General features: G+C 40.3%; 1 protein-coding gene across 5 annotated transcripts in view; it reads right to left on the bottom strand.

Annotated features, from left to right (window-relative positions):
• Positions 1-19,217, bottom strand: part of SMC6 (structural maintenance of chromosomes 6) — a 109,170-nt gene that overhangs the window by 51,812 nt on the left and 38,141 nt on the right. For 3 of the 5 annotated variants that reach the window (XM_067544733.1, XM_067544734.1, XM_067544737.1), the window contains 5 exons: positions 13,886-14,087; positions 13,593-13,707; positions 9,202-9,362; positions 6,941-7,076; positions 3,426-3,506 (listed from right to left, as the gene is read on the bottom strand). In XM_067544733.1, coding sequence (XP_067400834.1) covers positions 3,426-3,506; positions 6,941-7,076; positions 9,202-9,362; positions 13,593-13,707; positions 13,886-14,087 — 695 coding nt within the window. The remainder of the gene's footprint in view (positions 1-3,425; positions 3,507-6,940; positions 7,077-9,201; positions 9,363-13,592; positions 13,708-13,885; positions 14,088-19,217) is intronic. The other 2 variants (XM_067544735.1, XM_067544736.1) reach the window with 2 other exon arrangements.

Genomic DNA, 19,217 nt, shown 5'->3' with positions numbered 1-19,217 from the left:
ACCACCAAATCAGAGTAGAGAACTGGATGAGTTACTCCTCAGGCACCTGTTTATAAGGTGTGGAAAGAAAAATTGTGTTACAAGGGACTTCAATTTAGGAGATACTTGCTGAGGTCTCATGCACCCAGTGGAAAAACAACAGTTTCAAAAATCATATAGAGTTTTAACACAAAAAGTATTACACCCAACATGAAATAACTATTTTGCACCTCATTATGCTGGATACAGATGAATGAATCACCAAGATGGATGTTGGTGGCTGCCTAGGAGCTAGTGATTACATTCAATTTGGGCAAACAGAAGATAGTGCCAGCCAGTAATATAAACTCACATAGCTTCAAAAAGGGCAAATTTCCTGAAGCAGAGGGAAGTTGAAACATTGATTAGGAGAAAAAATAGCAAATGAAAACTGGCAGTTCTTTAAGAAAGGTTTATTAAAATGGCCAAAAAGCCATGATTCTACAATCAAGAAAGAGGACAACTACGGCTAAAAGCACATCCTGAGTCAGTGCCAAAGCAAAAGCAATTAGACATTAAAAAACAACTTATAACAAATGAAAAAAGGGGGATGTAGATGGCTATCAACACAAATTAGAGCAGTTAAAAATATCAGGGAAATATCATGGCTGGCAGGTCTCAGAACAATAGAGTTAGGTGTATAAATAGCAAAAGAAATTATAGCAATACTATAGGCACAATATTAAATGGAAATGGCAAAATTGTTAATACCAATGCAGAAAAGAAGTATTCAATAAATATTTCTGTTCTGTAATGGAAAGAAGCAGAATGACGTACTTGTATCACATGAAGATGATAAAGGTTTTTTCCAGTTCATTAGCTAACAAGAATATCTACTAGGGATTAAAAAATCCCTTAAAACAGGCCCAAAGAACTTGCACCCAACAGTACTCAAAAAACTTGTCTGAGGACCTTTCTGGCCCATTGATGTTCATTTTTAAAAAATCTTAGAATACCAGGGAAATTCAAGAAGACTGGAAGAATGCTAATGTTGTGCCAATACTCAAAAAGGGTAAGTAGGATGACTTAGTTATCTACAGACAGGTTAGACTGACCTCAGTCCCAGGCAAAACAATGGAAAAACAATGGAAAAAGCTGATAGGGATTCAATTCATAAAGGATTAAAGAATAAGAATATTACTATTGCCAGTCAACATAGTTTTATGGAAGATAAGTCCCGTCAAACAAACCTTAAATGAGATCAAAAGTTTGACTGATAAAGTTAATTGAGTAGGTGTAATATATTTAGACTTATGTAAAGCATCTGACTTAGTACCACACAAAATTCTGACTCAAAAAATTAGCACTATATAATATTTATAAAGCACATGATAAATGGGTTAAGGACTAGCTGACATATCTCAAAAGTAATTGTCAACAGGTAATCATTAATTGGGGGTGTTTCTAGTGGGGTTCTGCAGAGATTGATACTAGGCCCAATGCTATTGTGGTATGATTTATAGATTGAACGATTTATATACGCAGACCATGTTTGCAGATCACGCATGGATGCAGATCCAATTTTTATATCTAGAGCCCTGCAAATTTGCAGATATGTCCTTTATTTCCGTGGATATCCACAACTGCACATTTGTGGATTGGATGTGGATCCAAATTTTGTATCTGCGCAGGGCTCTAATGATTTTAAACGATGCTGCCATCATGGAGATGGCTTCTGGTGGAGTCAAACATTTTGGTGTGGACAGATAGCAGTGGCAAAAAATGGGTTGTTCATGTGCCACTAGGCACAGTAGATTAAGTCTAAGTCTTCAACATTGTCATCAATGATCTCAAAGTAAATACAATACAGTTGAAATATACGATAAATTGCAGATGAAACAGATTAATGGAGTGATAAATAATGAGGGCAGGGCAGTCATACAGAGCAATCTGGATCACTGGGCAAGCAGGGGCCATTCAAACAAGATGTATTTTAATACAGCCAAAAGCGAAGTTATACATCTAGGAATAAATAATGCAGGCCATCCCTGCAGAATGGGGGACTATATCCTGGGAAGCAGGGACTTTGAGTAGGATTTAGAGGTCATAGTAGACAAGCAACTCAACATGAGCGCCCAATGGGATACTAAGGCACCAAAGGCTAATATGATCCTTAATTATATAAACAGGGGAATATGAATAAGGAGATGCTTTTACCTCTGTATACAGCATTAGTGAGACCAATAATAGAAATACACTATGCATGACAGATAGGGCAACTTCCTTCAATATCTTTGGGAGATCATATTGCATTAAGTGTATGAATGGCTTAGGTGTTCTTGCGGGTGAGATTGTATGTACCCTCTCTAGGCGGGAGATGTGACAGATGTGAGAGCTGGGAGTTTAAAAGACTATATTGAAAAGTTGCCAAAGTATGGACTTTTTAGACAATTAGAGTTAAGAAGATTTCTTGGAGAATCCCTAAGGAGAGGATAATGCAAATTCCCTAACTCTGCTTATGCAAAAACCCAGACTTTTGAAGCTATGTCCTGTGGAGAGGGTCACTGTCTGCTGATTACGTGTTACAGAAGCCAAGATAAAAGGCCCAAGCAATATAAAGAAACAGCTGATCTGTTCATCCTTTGTTCTGGTTCTGAGACAAATGAACTTGTAACCACAGGGAAATCCCAATTGTGGCTTCTGAAGGACTAAAATTTACCAAAGCCCTGGGCTGGAGCTGGGGGTTATCTCTAGTTAGCTTTCTAGCACGCATGTAGGCCTTTTAGGCACTCTGTCTTGCCAGGGATATCACAGTGTAAATAAGGGAGCTGCGCAGCCTTACAATTCCTGGTCAGCAGGAGTGAGATGTGGGTCTCCACCCAGAAGAGGTGACAGCTGGAGCCAAAAGCCTAAAGTGGGTGCCCTGGGTGGACCACAGAGGAGAAATACAGGTGCAGTTACCCTGAAACTGTGACGCTGCGTACCATTCTGGTGTCCACATTTTAAAAAGGATATTGAAAAACTGGAGAATATACAAAGAAGAGCCACAAAGATGACTCGAGGGCAAGAGAAAATACCTTATAGTGTGAGGCTTAAAGAGCTCAATCTTTTTAGTTTAATTAAAAATATGACTGAGAGGAGACTTGATTACAGTATATAGTACCTTCATGCAAAGAATATATCGAGTACTAAAGGGCTTTTTAATCTAGCACAGAAAGGAGTAACAGGAAGTAATGGCTGGAAGCTGAACAAGGCATATTTTTATTTTATTATTTTTTAAGCGAAGGTGATTAACTATTGGAACAAAGAGAAGTGGTAGATTCTCTCTCTCTCTCTCACTGTCTCCAGATCAAGACGGGATGCCTTTCTGGAAGACATGCTTTAGCCAAATACAAGTTCTCATTATTAGCATTTAAGAAAACAGAATTATACATCAAGGTTAGAAAGAATACAGTAATCATTCTTACTAATGTAGAGATGTCTACTGACTGGTGTTCTTCTACATTCTCAAGATCTGTTATTTCTGTGTTTATTCTTCTTATTTTGATCTGAAAAAGGAAACAATTTTTTTCTTAGAAGGTTAAACAGGTAACACAAAATCTATACCAGAACAAGGACATTTTGATCCAGAAGTGAAGGTGCTCTAAAGATAAGAGATTTTTAAAAATCTCTTATTTCTTACCTATGGAATCCATTCTAATGCCCGGAAACCCAGCCCTGTAAATTATGTGCATTTTAAAAAACTAAGGTCTAATTGTATATTCCCCAAAATAATGGAGAGAGTAAAACTTCCCTATATTATATAAAAAAACTTCAAATATTTTTCTGCATTAGTTTAATTTTGGTCCATGCACTCATATTGTACAACTGCTTATATGTACGTCAGTGCAAATAATCATACTTCCATAATCAGGACACTAGGCAACTGTTTACCTGGTAATCTGAAAATCACTGGTTAACATAAGTGAACTCTAGAAGCTAGCCTACTACTATAAAAAGGCATTCTGAGAACAAGAAATATGACAATGTCCTGGAAGAGATTTATAAGGAAAAGCTAAAATAATTAATTATGCACAGCTCAATTAATCAATAACTAAGGAAATATGGAGGGAAGGACAGACACATTTGGGACGCAAGGACCATTTGTGATGCCAACTGGCAGAGAGGGTCGTAAAGGTTACAGGGATTCCCTGCTTCAGGTATTTACATTTTAGTTCACCAAACAGTGTCACTTAAGGTTTCTACTGAAAGCCTATACCACGTTGGTCATCATAATCTCTGAAAAATGTAGGTGCAAATAATACCTAAGGAGACATATTTATCTATAAATATAGAGATACATAGATATAGATAAATTATATTCTTAAAGCCTTGTAGAGGTAGCATGCATGCCCTGAGACAGATTCCATCAGACAAGAGTTGGAAGACAATTATCTCCATTGTGTGTCTTACAACAGAAGTCTATTAGCACAATAAATTAAATGCCAATGCAGAGACTGTAGGGACTTCAGAAGGAAACTTAACAGGAAGAGAGACAGTGGGAGGCTGGAGATGGGGTGACTCTTTTAAAGGTAAAGAACAAAGGACTGGTCTTTTAGCAGAACACAAAGATGCCCTAGCATACTTCATTTGGGGGAGACAGGTTACCAGTGGGCTTAGGTGATTTTTAACCCTTTGTTTCCAAAACCCGATTATCTGAACCTCTGCATTATCTGAATTCCTTCCTTGTCCCACAGCATGAAATACATGCTATCTACAGTATGTCTCATGTATCTCCTACTGGGGAACAAAGAAGGGATTCAGATACTGCAGAGGTCCAGATAATACAGCAGAGAGCCCTGGACAGGAATGGGAGAAGGACGACAAGCCCCCGGTGGCAGGAAAGCCCACCCTTCTGCTGAACGGTTCCTGTGACCCTGCAGGGAGCCCTTTGCAAGCCTACTATCTTGGGACTGAGCGAGCAAGGGGGGGCCATGACATTGGAGCTGCAATGGGCTCCCTGCGCTGGCTCAGGGCTAGTGATGCCTGCCAGAACCTGGAGTTGCAAAGTGCAAAAAGGCTGTGGTCCTGGTGGGGCACAGCAGAGTCCTGGTGGGGGGGAACTCTGCTTTGCCTCAACAGGACTGCAGCCTCCCTCCACGCCTAGCGCCTGCAGGGATAAGGTGCCACCAGTCCAGCAGGAAGACCTTTGCAGCCCCACAGTCATGGGATTGAGTAAGTGGGGCACAGCAGAGACCACCTAGCCAGGACTCTGAGGAATATGGTCTGGGGGAGGTCACCCCACTGATGAAGGGCTCTTGCCCGCTCGATTAGCCAAACTCCCAATCATCAGAATAAAATCAATATCCCCCATGCTATTTGGATAATTCAGGGCTCGACAAACCTCAGGCGCCAGGTCGCCGTGGCACCTAGGAATTTAATTCTGGCACCTAGTATTTCTCCCAGTGAAGGACTGGGTCCCAGGGGTAGTGGCTGCTGCGCTCCGGCTAGGGCACCATTGCGTCCATGTGGCGGGGCTGGGAGGAGGGAGCGCCGTGGCTGCCGTGCTCCAGCCAGGGCACCCTGCTGGGCCCACGTGATGAGAGAGGGGCAGAAGGGGAGGGGAGAGAGGCTGCCACAGACGGCCCACCAGCCCTTCAATGAACACTGGAGAATTATCCTTCAAACTAGATGGACAGACAATTATGAAAATGCAAAGTTTCAAGTATCTGAGTTTCAGAATCCAGGAAAATGAGGAAATGGAAGATAAAATTAGAGATAGAATAATGAACTGCCTGATGATAAGTTCACGCACGCTTTCTCCTCCCTGACACAAAACAATACAAATATGAATTAAAAGTTTCAGGTAGAAGTTATCAAGCAACAATTCAGCAATAACACATTCCAATTACAGTGCATCTCTGGCAGCGCATCTGAGTGCTGATTTCTTTGTTTAGCGATCATGTGTATCGCAGTGTATGGTTGGTGGACATTTTGCTGGCACGTGGCGCAAAGCAAGGAGCACAGTGATTGGCTTGTGTGCTCATCCGTGTTAAACGCATAATAGACGCAAGACGAACGACGCTTTGTAGTCTTGTGGTGTGTACAGGGGTGTCTCGCCCATAACTTGTTTACCATTCAATGGTGGAACGTGAAATTTTTTTGGTAGTCGTTAAAACATAAAACCCTGAAAGCTGAAAAATTCATCTGGCTCTTTAATTTTTGGGCTGGCTCCTGGATACAAAGCAAATTTGCCGAGCCCTGGGATAATTGGAGATGTACTGTATCTCTATTCTTCATTAAATAAGCTTACACTTGCATTCTTTATAAACAAATCTCAGTGCGGTATGTTACACATCTCTGTGTTAAGCTGTAACTCGTAAGCTATGGTATACTGTTCCTTTGGGAACAGTGGTTCTGGTAATTCTGTGAATGTGCCATGGATTAGGGGCTCAACATCGCAGGGGACTGCTTAGAGGATTCAGGAGTTGGAGCAAGCCTACTGCTAGGTGCATGAGGGACAGTGAAGCCTGCGTTCTTGTGTGGCCTGTGGCTCAGAGAGTAAAGGAGATGATCCGTGGCAGGCATAGACAAGGCTTCCTCACATTAAAAGCAGGTGTTAGTGAGTTGCCTCACAATCTTTGGGGTATCCCTAGCAATTTTTAATAGTATTTTACTTAGAAAGGTATAGATAATATACCACAGAAAATATACAATATATTATTGTATACAATATACAATAATATACAATATAGATAATATACAATAGAAAATATGCCATAGTGAGCATTCATAGAATAACAAGGGGAGAATATTAGCATAAATCTAGCTACATTATGCAAGGACATTAGCAACATTAGAGCCTGAGACCCTGCATATTTTAAAACAAAAGCAAAGGCATTAAAATAAATATATGTGAGAATCACTTGTTTAAAAAAGAGTAATACAAAAGGCTAAAACAGATGACTTTTTGACATTAGCAGTTTATTACATTTATTTCTACCTGCAATTCTTTTTCTTGTCGACGACATTTATTAATAAGCTCTTCATTCTGTCTTATCTCATTTGCAATGGTTTGTAAATGTTGCTGAGATGTTGATAACTGTGCCATTTTGTTTTCAACTTCTTTCTGCAAGTGACTTAAAATATACAATTTGTCATAAGATTATGTGCACTTCAATTACAAATTGTACCAAATGGACTGAACAATGGCTATAAAACACAAATTCTGTTACAGGCTCTAATGACTGATAGGATGATTGAGCACTTTATTACTAGGTCACTAGTTCATAATTGGTTAGCATCCGATAGCTGTTTTTGGTGGTCTCTGTTCAGTCCCTAGTGGGTACTGCATTCATGTCAAACAAACCACCATATCATTAAGAACCTTTATCAGCAGCCCTAGCAGAACGGCTATGTACCTGAACTAAACTGTGTTATTACTTCTAAAAATGCTAACATACTTTAAAACCAGATGAAACTTTGGATGGAACAAAGTAAGTCAGAGTTAAAATATATTCACAAGTCAGCATGGAGAAACTTGGCCTATCATCTTCCATACTTGTTTTTTTAAAGAAGGATATCAGTCCCCAGGACTATTAATATGGCACTTTTAATAAGCGGTAAATTCACTTAAAAATAGATACTCTAGTTAACCTTTATGTATAGCAGACAAATTACTCCCACATAGCTTTTCATAACTAGAAATGGCAGTGGCAACATCTCAGCTGACCACAGTAAAAAATTCTTTTTGTAGTAAAATATGCATATTTGGATATGGGCTTCAGTGTTACTGTTTAAAAGGGACAACAAAAAAATTAAACAGGATCCCAATAAGATTTAATAATATTTTTATAATGTAAGGCTTAAAAATATATTTTTTTATAATACCAGAGACTAAAAGAAACAACATACTCATCCCCTCTTTGATGTATGTTCTAAAGGAGACTTTTTGTTGTGTTTTTAAAAAACAAAAAAACACCTCCCTCCACTCACAGAATTTGCAATAGAAATATTGTAGCATTGTGGTAATCATTGAAAACCTGAAAAAACTAGAAACTGACTATGAAAAAAGAGAAACTGACTGGTTTATTTTAATAATCTAAAGGGAGAAAAATACAAAATACTAAACCACACCCTAAAGAGCAAAAAGTTATTATTAGAACTCAAAGAACTTTAAATCTCTCAGGTGTATTTCTCAGGAAATATCTTTTAAATATATTTTAATTCAACAATGTACTACACCACCTCTGAAATCTCTCGAGAGTAAATGTTGCTTTTCTTTTAAAGCTTATTGTTTTGAAAAAGTAACCAGAATAATCAAGATGACTATTTATATGTGCATGTAGGCATGCCCCACTATGCTGATTTAATAACTCCACCTCCACCAGAAGCACAGTCAATGTCAATGTGATTAGGTGGACACAGTGTCAGCAGTATAGACACTGTGTTGCTTACATAGACTGTTAATAGCTTCCAGAGGCCAACCCACAATGCCCCACACTGACAGTAAAATTGATACAAGTGCTCCTTGTGGGGGACGCACAGAGCTGAGACAAGGAGCAAAGCGTAGACATGCAAACGTGATGTAATTACTGCGGCAGCTTCATGCTGAAGTAATTAAGTAGACTTAATTTTGTAGGGTAGACATGCCCTAACAAAATAGCTTAAAATCTTGTAATAAAGGGCATTTGGCATGAGGTTAATTTGGAATAGAGAAACTAAGTTATTTTACTCTCGATCTAAGCACTACTCCATTTTCAGAGTATTTTTAGAGACCTTTCATTTCAGGCTTTTTGACCAAGTCTCTTTGACCAAGGCTAAAAAATGAAAGGAAGGTAACTGGATTTTGGTATGTTGCCTTTGCAAATTCGTAGTCTTTGGGCCATATCCACATACCACAAGCTCAAAACAATCAAGAAAGAACTCAAGAATAGCAATCTATTACAAAAAGGTACTTCTGGAAAATATGTCCTTGTACATCTGGATGCGGAAAAAGTTTTTCACAAGAAAAAAATGTGATTCAGGTACTGTCATGGAGCTAAGTCCACAAAAAAAGAAAGGTCAATTGAAGAGAGGGGTACCCTTCTTTACAATGCAAAGGTGAGGGATTTTTTTTTTTTTTTTTTTTTTTTTTTTTAAGATTCTGTGCTATGGAACACTCCTGAACTCCTCATACAAGAGCAGAAGAACAAAGAACAAAAGATGTTACTTTTAACACCTTGAGAGAGAATACTTTACACTTCAGCAATACATGATACTAACCTTATTTCTGCTTCCACATCTTTACTTAGGAATTTGGGCCTGGTATTATCAGATGAATAATAGCGTCGTTCAAATACTTGATCACCCTCAGCAGTAAAAGCTTCTCTACAGTTTTTTGGAGGCCTGTTGCTCTGCATTACTTCACGAGCCTCTCGGTTACTCTGAAAAATACAGTGTATTCTCTCATACTTATAAAAAAAAATACTCATAATGGCTAGCAATTTGAAATGTTATCTAGGTGCCTGATCCTTACAGCACACAAAACTTTCACTGCCTTCTATCAACCTTAGGCCTGGTATTTCTTGCTTTCGGAACAATAAGAAAACTAAGTTTAAGATTTAAAGAACTTGATTTGAAACTTAAGAAAAATCTAAGTCCCTTACACTCTGAATAAAAAAAAAAAACACTTTAGTGTTAGCTAGACCAATAGGTCTACTAAAGGGCCTTAAGATCACAAAAATACTGATATTCAAGATGGAATACAGCCTTAGATCATCTACTGCATCAATCTGGCAGTTGTTTTTTGTACAGCTTTGTTTTAAATCTCTCAATTAACGGCGTCTTCCCTACTTCCTTTGGAAAAATACTCCAGTCTAAACGATTGTCTTCATGCAGAAAGTTTAATCAAAACACTTAAAAAAAAATCACACCTTCAGTAAAACTCTTGCAGCTTTATGTTTAGGACAAGCCCAGTATGCCTTGCATCCCATTTCTTTTAGGGCTGGTCTATGCTGGGGACTTACAATGGACATAACTACATCTCTCATCATCACCACTCCCTGAGAGATGTAGCTATGCTGACCTACCCCCCCACTGAAGGCGGTGCTAGGTTGATAGAAGAATTCTAACATTGACCTACCCTACTGCCTCCTGGGGAGGTGGACTACCTACACTAATGGGAGAACCCCTTTCATTTACATGGAAGTGCAGCTGCAGCTGTGCAACTGCAGAGGTTTAAGTGTAGACATAACCTTAGTTACATCTCCTTCTACCAACTTAAAACCAATCCTCTCTCCCTCTGATCTTCACACCATTCAAATACATAGGCCTAGACTACATTAGAAAATTAGGTCACTATTACGTCACTCAGGGGTGTGAAAAATCCACAAATCTTCAGTAAAGCACTACAGCAGCACAGTGGTGCCACTGCAGCATGTTAAGTGTAGATAAGCCCTTGGATGACTGTGTTACTTACCCAAGCAATATTGAATCAGAAGAAAATAATCAAATACTTGTAATACTAGTTTCTTTCCTCATAAGTCATCATTTTCTGCCCCTTAATCCGTTTTCTTGCTCCTCTCCAAATTCCCTCTTATTTTCTATATCTTTCAGATATTAAGATGCTCAGAACTAAGAGTAGTAGGTTAAGTGTAGTTCATTCAGAGCTAATCCCATTAGCTTTTCTTTTCCTGCCATATTATACTGTAAACTTGCCTCTACTTTGCTGTAAATTTAGAACTTCCGGGGGAGGAGATCTCAGCTATTATTGCTTTTCAAAGCTTAGTCTACATTATGAAACTGACAACTGACAGCAATGGGTCTCTTTGAATCAGTGAGAAGAACTGTTTAACTGCTAGCAAAACTGATACAAAATTATTTAACTTATTTAAAGAAAGCCTGTTTGAAACACAGCTTTTTAAGGGTGCTGAAACACAGCTTTGACCAACAGAAAATGGCAGTTAAAGAGTTTTCAGCTCTGGTTCAGGTAGACCTTCTATCAACAACTATCATCATAACAGGTTAAACTTCCAATTGTAGATAGCAAAAACAACGAGAGTTTTGTGGCACTTCAAAGACTAACAAATTTAATGTTTGTAGGCATAAGCTTTTGTGAGACTCAGCTCACTTCCTCAGATGCAGAGGTAGAATGATACAGTAAATAGGAAACATAGATACACAAGTGCATAGAGAACAATGGGGGAGGTGGATGAAAGCCGGGTACTTGAGGGCTAATGACAGTCATTGATTAGGAGGTGAGCTACAGAGTGTCCTGTGAGATTGAAGTGCTCTGACTTGGAAGTTGCCATACTTCTACAAAAAAACTTCAAAAACAGACTTCAAAGAGAAACCACAGAGCTGGAACTCATCTGCAAACTTGACACAATCAAATTGGGTCTAAATAGGGACTTGGAATGGTTATCTCATTACAAGAAGTAATTGTCACTGTTCACACAGTCTCACCTCCTAATCAATGGTTGTGAATAGGCCTCAACTACTCTAACTGAATGGACTTTGCTTATACCTACCTTCCCCATTGTTGTTCTTTACCCTTGGATGTATATATATACCTCCTATCTGATTTCTATTCCTTACATCTGAGGAAGCGGGTTACAGCCCACGAAAGTTTATGCCTGCAGAAATTAAATTTGTTAGTCTTTAAAGTGCTACAGGACTCTTGTTGTTTTTGCTGTATACAGACTAACATGGCTACCCCTCTGGAACTTTTCACAAATCTTTGACTAATTTCAAGCCTAAATTTGTGGATGGCCAGTTTATATCTACTTGTCCTTGTGCCAAGATTGGCCCTTAACTTTAATAACGCCTCTCTCTCCAGAGTGTTTTGCTCTCTATAAATACGTCAGTCTTCATTTTATTAGGCTAAACAAGCCAAGATAATCCTCCTCTCGTAAGGTAGGTTCTCCATGTCTCTAATCATCCTAAAAGTCCTTCTCTCTGCACTTGTTCCAGTTTGAATTAATCTTTCTTGAACACAGGAGACCAGATGAGATTTCACCAGTGTCTTCCACAATGGAACCATCACTTCCCTATCTTTATTGGACATACCTTGCCAGATGCTAAGATTGTGCTAGCCTTTTTCACAGCAGCATCAGATTAGCAGTTCATAGTCATCCTGCGATCAACCAATGCACGCAGGTCTTTCTCGTCCTCTAGCTTACAACTAGTAAATCCCCAATTTATAGCAGAAGTTCTTTTAAGTCAGTCAGTCATTAACTTTGCATATTGTATTGTTAAATTTCATCTCATTTCTATCACTCCAATTTCAAAGTTCGTCCAAATTTTCTTGTGTGATATTCCAGTCCTCCTCTGTATTGGCAATACCACACAACTTTGTGTCATCTGCATATTTTATTGGCATACTCCCATCTTTTGTGCCAAGGTCATAAATGAAACTTTTAAGTAAGACTGGTCCCAAGAACTCCATTAGTAACCTTCTATCTGCCTGAGGATTCACCTTTCAGTATGACCTGATGCAATCTCCCATTTAACCAGTTCCCTACCTACCTTCTGATTCTCATATTAATCCCTATCTTCTCCAATTTAACTAAAATTTCCTATGTAGAATTGTACTAAATGCTTTACTAAAATCCAGGTAGATTAAATCTACTGTATATCCTTTGTCTAGAAAATCAGTTATCTTCCCAAAGAAAGATCAAGTTTGTCTGGCACAATCTACCTTTTGTAAAACTATGCTGTGTTTTATCCCAATTACCATTTACACCTCTATGTCCTTAACTAATTACTCTTTCAAAATTTGTTCTAAGACCTTGCATATAACTGAGGTCAAACTACCAGGCCTGTAGTTTCCTGGATCACTCTTTTTCCCCCCTTTCTTAAATATAAGTACTGTATTTACATTTCTCCAATCACAGGGCATGACCCCAAAGTTTACAGATTCATTAAAAATCTTTGCAATTAGGCTTGCAGTTTCATGTGCCAGTTCCTTTAATATTCTTGGATGGAGGTCATCCAGGCCCCCCCCTCCCACTCTGATCCTATTAAGTGAGTGCTGTTTTAAGCACAAGTCTTTTCAAAGGAGTGTAAAATGGAGCACCTCTCTTTAATGTGCCTCTTTCCTAAGCACAACAAACAGCACATATGGGGGTCGTTATTGGAAATAGCTACCTCATGTGAAGGACAGTTCTTAAAGCCTGATGAGGGCATACCATTATATAACAGTGACACAAACTAAATCTAACTAATTAACTACTAACTACAGGGCATTACTAACTAATTATATATAAATAACTACAATATCGAAAACCCATGAAGAAAAACCATATGGGAAGCTCTGACTCTAGGGAGACGGAACTGAGCAGGGTTGGGGTGGCGAAGCCCTTATAGCCCCTTCCATGGCTATGAGAGGGCAGGAGCACCACCCCATGGGTACTGCTAGGAAAAGTTCTCTGACTTCAGTGCACTGGGTGTAGGCACCTGTTAATACTGAGTGGAATACACATCTGTAACTATTCAAAAAAGAATGCCTGGTTTCAATAGGTATATTGAGGCAGCAAGAAGCAATCAGGTTGCCTTTTTTTTTTTTTTTTTTTTTTTTTTTTTTTTTTTTTTTTTGATTTATTCCAAAAGCCTGATTAGCATATACATTCCTTTTAAAACTTATAGCAAAAACAAATATGGCAGTTATGACTTACCTTAATTAGCAGGACTGTTTCTATACCCCTCATGTCAATCAAACAATTAGCAGCCACTGCGTTATCTATTTCCAAAGCTGTAAGGACTGATGGGAATTTTGGATGATAAACTGCCCTATGAGAAAAGGAGAAAAAACAAAATTAAAATGTACATATTTAAATTTAAACAGTGCAAACTGCATTAAAAATTCACATGACCTTACATTAGCAAATGCATTGTACATTGAAGTTAATATTAAGCCATTTGGATCAAGATTCCGACGCACCAATCTTATTCAAAACTTGGAGCTCACCTGTGTCTGACATCATAAACTTTATTTTGAAATCTACTGACAATTATTTGGGGCCGATATCCAGTTGGATAAAACTTTGACATCAGTGTCTGAAGTGTTCTCTCATCATGATGATTATCACAACAAAATGCCTGCAGCAGGCTTTTTAAACAAGCTTCAACAGCCAGAGTAAGTTCAGCATCTTTGAGACAAATGAAAGCACCTAAATACAGACAAAAGGCAAGACTTCAGAGGTACAGTGTTAAATATATTTTAATATGTAAGTGCAATGAAAATGTAACTACATTATTCTTTGTTTTACATTTTTTAAAACAAGCATTTGAGAACATATATTTAATTTTTTTTTTTAAGCTCAGGTTAGGTTTTCTAAGCAATAAAGTGAATACAAATGGATATTTTGTTCTCTTACATTCAAATTTCTCATCTCACAAATACTATGGAAAGCAGACCCGCACAGTGGTTGGGTCCTTTCCCCTGAAATCTTTGGAAACAGTTTCTGGCTAAATCCATGAATGCTCCATGATAGCATTCTCTGAAATGCTTCTAGATCCATGAGTAGGGCCAGTGAGACAGGCAGAACTACAAGGTCTCAATGTGTGGAAAAGATCATGGTGTTGGGAGGAGGGATTTAGGTTTAGTAACTGGGAACCTTTTGGGAAAGGAGAAGACTATATAGGAAGGATAGACTCTACCAGAACCAAAAAGGGAATTAGATTGCTGGCATGTAAATTAAAAAGATCACAGAAGAATTTTTAAGTGAAGGGCTGGAGAATGCGGACAGGTGCAGAGGAGCACCCAGTTTGGAAAGACACATCCTTAGGGGAAGATTTATTAAAAGGGATATCCCATCAACTTCTAATCTCTCATCTTTAATAGACTATAAAGTACAGGTAGAAACTGAAGAGAAACAGTCAAATGAAAAAAGAGTCCCATTCAAATCACATCACATGAAGGCAAACAATTAAATCCTGACAAATTTTTCTAAGTGCTTCTACACACATGCTTGAATTCTAACTGCTAAGATGGGTAAACTACAGTGTCTAGTATTCAGTGAAGCTACAGATATTAATAGGCAACACAGAAACTGGTGATAATCAATGAGACACGGTAATACCAGGGTACAAAATATACAGGAATGACAGAGTCATGCCATATGCCATATAAGGCCAAATTGTCCAAACCATGGGGACAGGAACAATCCAAGGCCAGCAATCCTCCGGCCCACAATTAATTCAAATGCCGCCGCTTTAAGTCCAGAGGCTGGCCAGATACAGGAGGATCCCACCACCTTGTGTTGGGAGACGAACGCTGCAGTTGTTAACGCTGCCACTTTGGAAATCCCCAGTGGGGGGAGTGAGGGCTGCCTCACTAACTATGTGAGGGCAGAGATGGGAAGGGGCAATGAGGAATTCATAAAGAGTGCCAGGGTCAATGGGATTGTGTGCACTGGATGGAGGGACTCTGCCTCAGAAATTACCTTGGTTAAAAGGGAATTGGTCCAGGAAGATGATTATTTGCTGGATAGGAGCGTAAATTTGGTGGCTCTTTCTGAGAACAAGGTAAAGGTGCCCTTAGCAAAAATCCACTTGGAGTGGGAAGATTTTGAGGGTGACATGGTGGTAGGATTCGGGAGCTGCTCCCGGCGGATATTTTAATAGGAAACGATATTGTAGTTCTTCGTGGTAAGGTCAATGTCATCACTAGATCACAGAGAAAATGTGGTGTTGATATGGATACCCTATCTGATGATAAGGAGGGAATCGGGGAACAGACGGAGGATTCTTCTCCGGTGTTGCCAGCTGGGAGTGAGTTGGATGTGCCTGAGACGGCTCTGAATTTGTGTGAAATTCAGAAGGAATTTGTTAGGGCGCAGCAAGAAGATGTTTCTTTAGAGGGGGCCAGGATAGAGGCCCAGAGCCTAGCTCCAACAGAAGAGGGAGCAGGCAGGTTTTTCATGCATGAAGGCTTGCTATATAGAACTCCCCCTGCAGGGAAGAAGCAACCTAATGATGGAAACTGCAAGCAGCTCGTAGTACCTGAGGAATATAGAAGGGAATTATTAAAGCTGGCTCATGATGGTCCCTTTGCAGGGCATCTGGGCATAGACAAGACTTGTGACAGGCTGAAGCAAAACTTTTATTGGCCTTACATGTCTGACACAGTGAGGAATTATTGCAGGAGCTGCGATTTGTGTCAGAAGCACAAGAGTTTGAAGGGTCCTACGAAGGTACCCCTACAGCCTTTGCCCATTATTGGGGAGGCATTCTCCAGAGTGTCTGTGGATATTGTGGGGCCACTCCCTAAACCTTCCAGAAATGGGAAGAAGTATATTCTGGTGTTGGTGGATTTTGCCATCAGGTATCCTGAGGCTGTAGCTTTATCCAATGTGGAGGCTGAGACAGTGGCTACTGTCCTGTTTACTATTTTTAGCAGAGTGGGTTTTCCCAAAGAAATCTTGTCAGACCGCGGTGCCAACTTTATGTCAGTTGTATTTAAACAGCTATGGGAGATGTGTGGAGTCGGTCATCTAAAAGCTGCCCCGTATCATCCAGAAACCAATGGCTTGATAGAGAGGTTTAATGGGACATTGAAGGCTATGTTAAAGATGTATGTGGACAGACGCCAGAATGACTGGGATGTCCTGTTACCTTATCTTCTATATGCATACAGAAGTGTACCTCAAGAGTCACAAACAGGGTTTGCTTCTTTTGAGCTGCTTTACGGGAGACAGGTCAGGGGACCCCTGGATCTGATTCGTGATTCCTGGGAAGGTAACGTAGAGATGCCAGAACAACCAGTGGAGGAGTATGTGTCGCAGTTTAGAAAGCGTTTGCAGGACATGATGAGTTTGGTTCAGCAGAACCTTGAGAGAAGTCAGGGCGTTCAGAAGGCTTGGTATGACAGGCACGCAGAGGAAAGAGCTTTTGAAATTGGGGATACGGTACTTGTGCTTATCCCAGTGAGAAAAAATAAATTGCAGGAGATCTGGGACGGACCATATGAGGTAGTAGAGAGGGTTAATGAGGTTACCTACAGTGTCAGAAAGCCTCATGGAAGAGGAGCCGAGCAGCTGGTGCATGCTAACAGACTGAAAACTTATTGTGAGGGAGGCAGCCATCAATATGATTTGTTGTGCTGATGAAGGGACATTATCCGTCCCTTTGGTTGATTTAGTTGCAGAAAGCAAAGGGGAAACTCCGCTGGAGAGCACTGAGTTTGGGGAAGGTTTGGGTTCTGCACAGAAGCAGGAAATGTTAGCCCTGTTAAAACATCACAGGCGAGCATTCACCAACCGGCCGGGTTTGACTGACAGGATTGTGCATTCCATTCAAACCACGGGGCCCCGCCCAATGCCTAGCAGAGCATATTGGGCCAAAGGGGAAATGCAGAAACAGATCCAGGAGGAAGCAGAAAGCATGTTGGAAATGGGGATAATTGCTAAGTCAAGCAGTCCCTGGGCGTCTCCCATTGTGATGGTGCCCAAGAAGGATAAAACCATGAGATTCTGTGTAGATTACAGAAAGCTGAATGCAATCACACAGCCTGATCCATACCCCACGCCCCGCACAGAGGATTTATTGGACCAGTTGGGGATGCAAAGTTCATAAGCACACTAGATTTAACTCGGGGATATTGGCAGATCCCCTTAGACGCTGATGCCCAGGAAAAATCTGCTTTCATGGTGGATTCTGGTCTATATGAATTCAAGGTTCTGCCATTTGGGTTAAAAAATTCCAGTGCTACTTTTATGAGGCTCATTAATGAGGTTTTGGCCAGGTTACAAAACTTTGCTAGAGCCTATACAGACGACTTGGCTATTTTCAGCGATTTCTGGGGAGATCATTTGTACCACATGGGGGTCGTACTGCAAAGACTCAGAGAGGCCAACTTAACAGTTAAAGTCTCCAAATGCATGTTAGGAGCTGCAGAAGTGTGATACTGGGACACAGGGTGGGCAGAGGGATAACACGCCCTGATCCTTTAAAAGTGGAAGCCATAAAGGGCTGGCCTGAGCCTAAAACAAAGAAGCAGGTCCGATTCTTTATTGGGCTGGCCAACTACTATCACAGGTTTATAAAGGGGTTTAGTGACATTGTAGCTCCCATAACAGACCTTACCAAAAAGGGAAATCCGGACATGGTAAAGTGGACTGAGGCCTGTGAGCAGGGCTTCCAAAGGATAAAAAAAAAAGCCTTGTCTAAAGAGCCTGTATTAGCCAGCCCTGATTTTGAAAAAATGTTCTTCCTATGCACAGATGCTTCTAATATTGGATTAGGAGCTGTCCTCATGGAGGGCGGGGAGGGGGGTAAGAGGCACCCCATCGTATACCTAAGCAAAAAACTAACACCCGCTGAACAGCACTATGCTACTATAGAAAAAGACTGCTATGCAATTGTCTGGGCCATAAAACAACTTCAACCCTATTTGTACCAACAGGAAATGTACTGTGCTCAGTGATCACGCTCCATTAGTATGGTTACACAAAGCCAAAGGGACCAACTCCAGGTTGCTCCATTGGAGTTTAGCCTTACAAGAATGTGATATGAACATAGTTCACATTAAGGGTAAGGAGAATCTGGTTGCTGGTGCATTGTCAAGACTGGGGGGCCCCTGAGGTGTATTCAGGAGCTCTGGTTGCTCCCTTCTACACCAGTCTCGCGTTGGGGGACTGTGACCTGTCCGTGCCCAGGGCAGCCACCTGAAAATGCCAAGGTTAGGGCAGGCTGCAGAAGGAGAGCAGATTCTCCCAGCGTTGGTGGGTGACACTGAAGCCCGGCTTCCCAACCAGCCACGAACTGCTTCTGATTTCCCCACACTGGTTATCAAGAAGCCAGTCCACAAATGCCCACAGCCCCCTTTACTGCATTCCAGTTCCTGGCTCCCAAATCAGCACTAGGTCCAGTAAAGAGATCAGTTACTTAAACTGTATGCTTCTTACTAAAAAGGGTCCCTCTGACCCCAAGGGGTCAGCCACAGTACCAGTTCAATATAAGTTTGGCTCTTACCTAAAATACCACGCTGCCAGCCAATCCTTTAGTAACTAAAACTAAAGGCTTATTGTAAAAAGAAAGAAACCATGAGATAAATGTTAAAGGGTTAAAGCAAATCACATACATACAAATGATTGAAAGTCCATATACATCAGGTTTCTGGAAGAAATGTGGAGTTGCAGGCTTGTATAGTTCCCTCTAGTACACATCCAGTATCTGGATGGGTCTAAGTCCTTCAGTTCAGTTGCAAAATAAACTGATCCAGAGGTAGGTGTGTGTCTGCAGCTGGACAGGAACACAGACAAAATGGTTTCTGTGGTTTGATCTTATATGCCCTCTAT

This window comes from Emydura macquarii, unplaced genomic scaffold (assembly GCF_026122565.2).
Source record: "Emydura macquarii macquarii isolate MOO-44397 ecotype Brisbane River unplaced genomic scaffold, CSIRO-AGI_Emac_v2 contig_1027, whole genome shotgun sequence".
Classification (NCBI taxonomy): Eukaryota; Metazoa; Chordata; order Testudines; family Chelidae; genus Emydura; species Emydura macquarii.
This window is presented reverse-complemented; position numbering and strand designations above follow the sequence as displayed.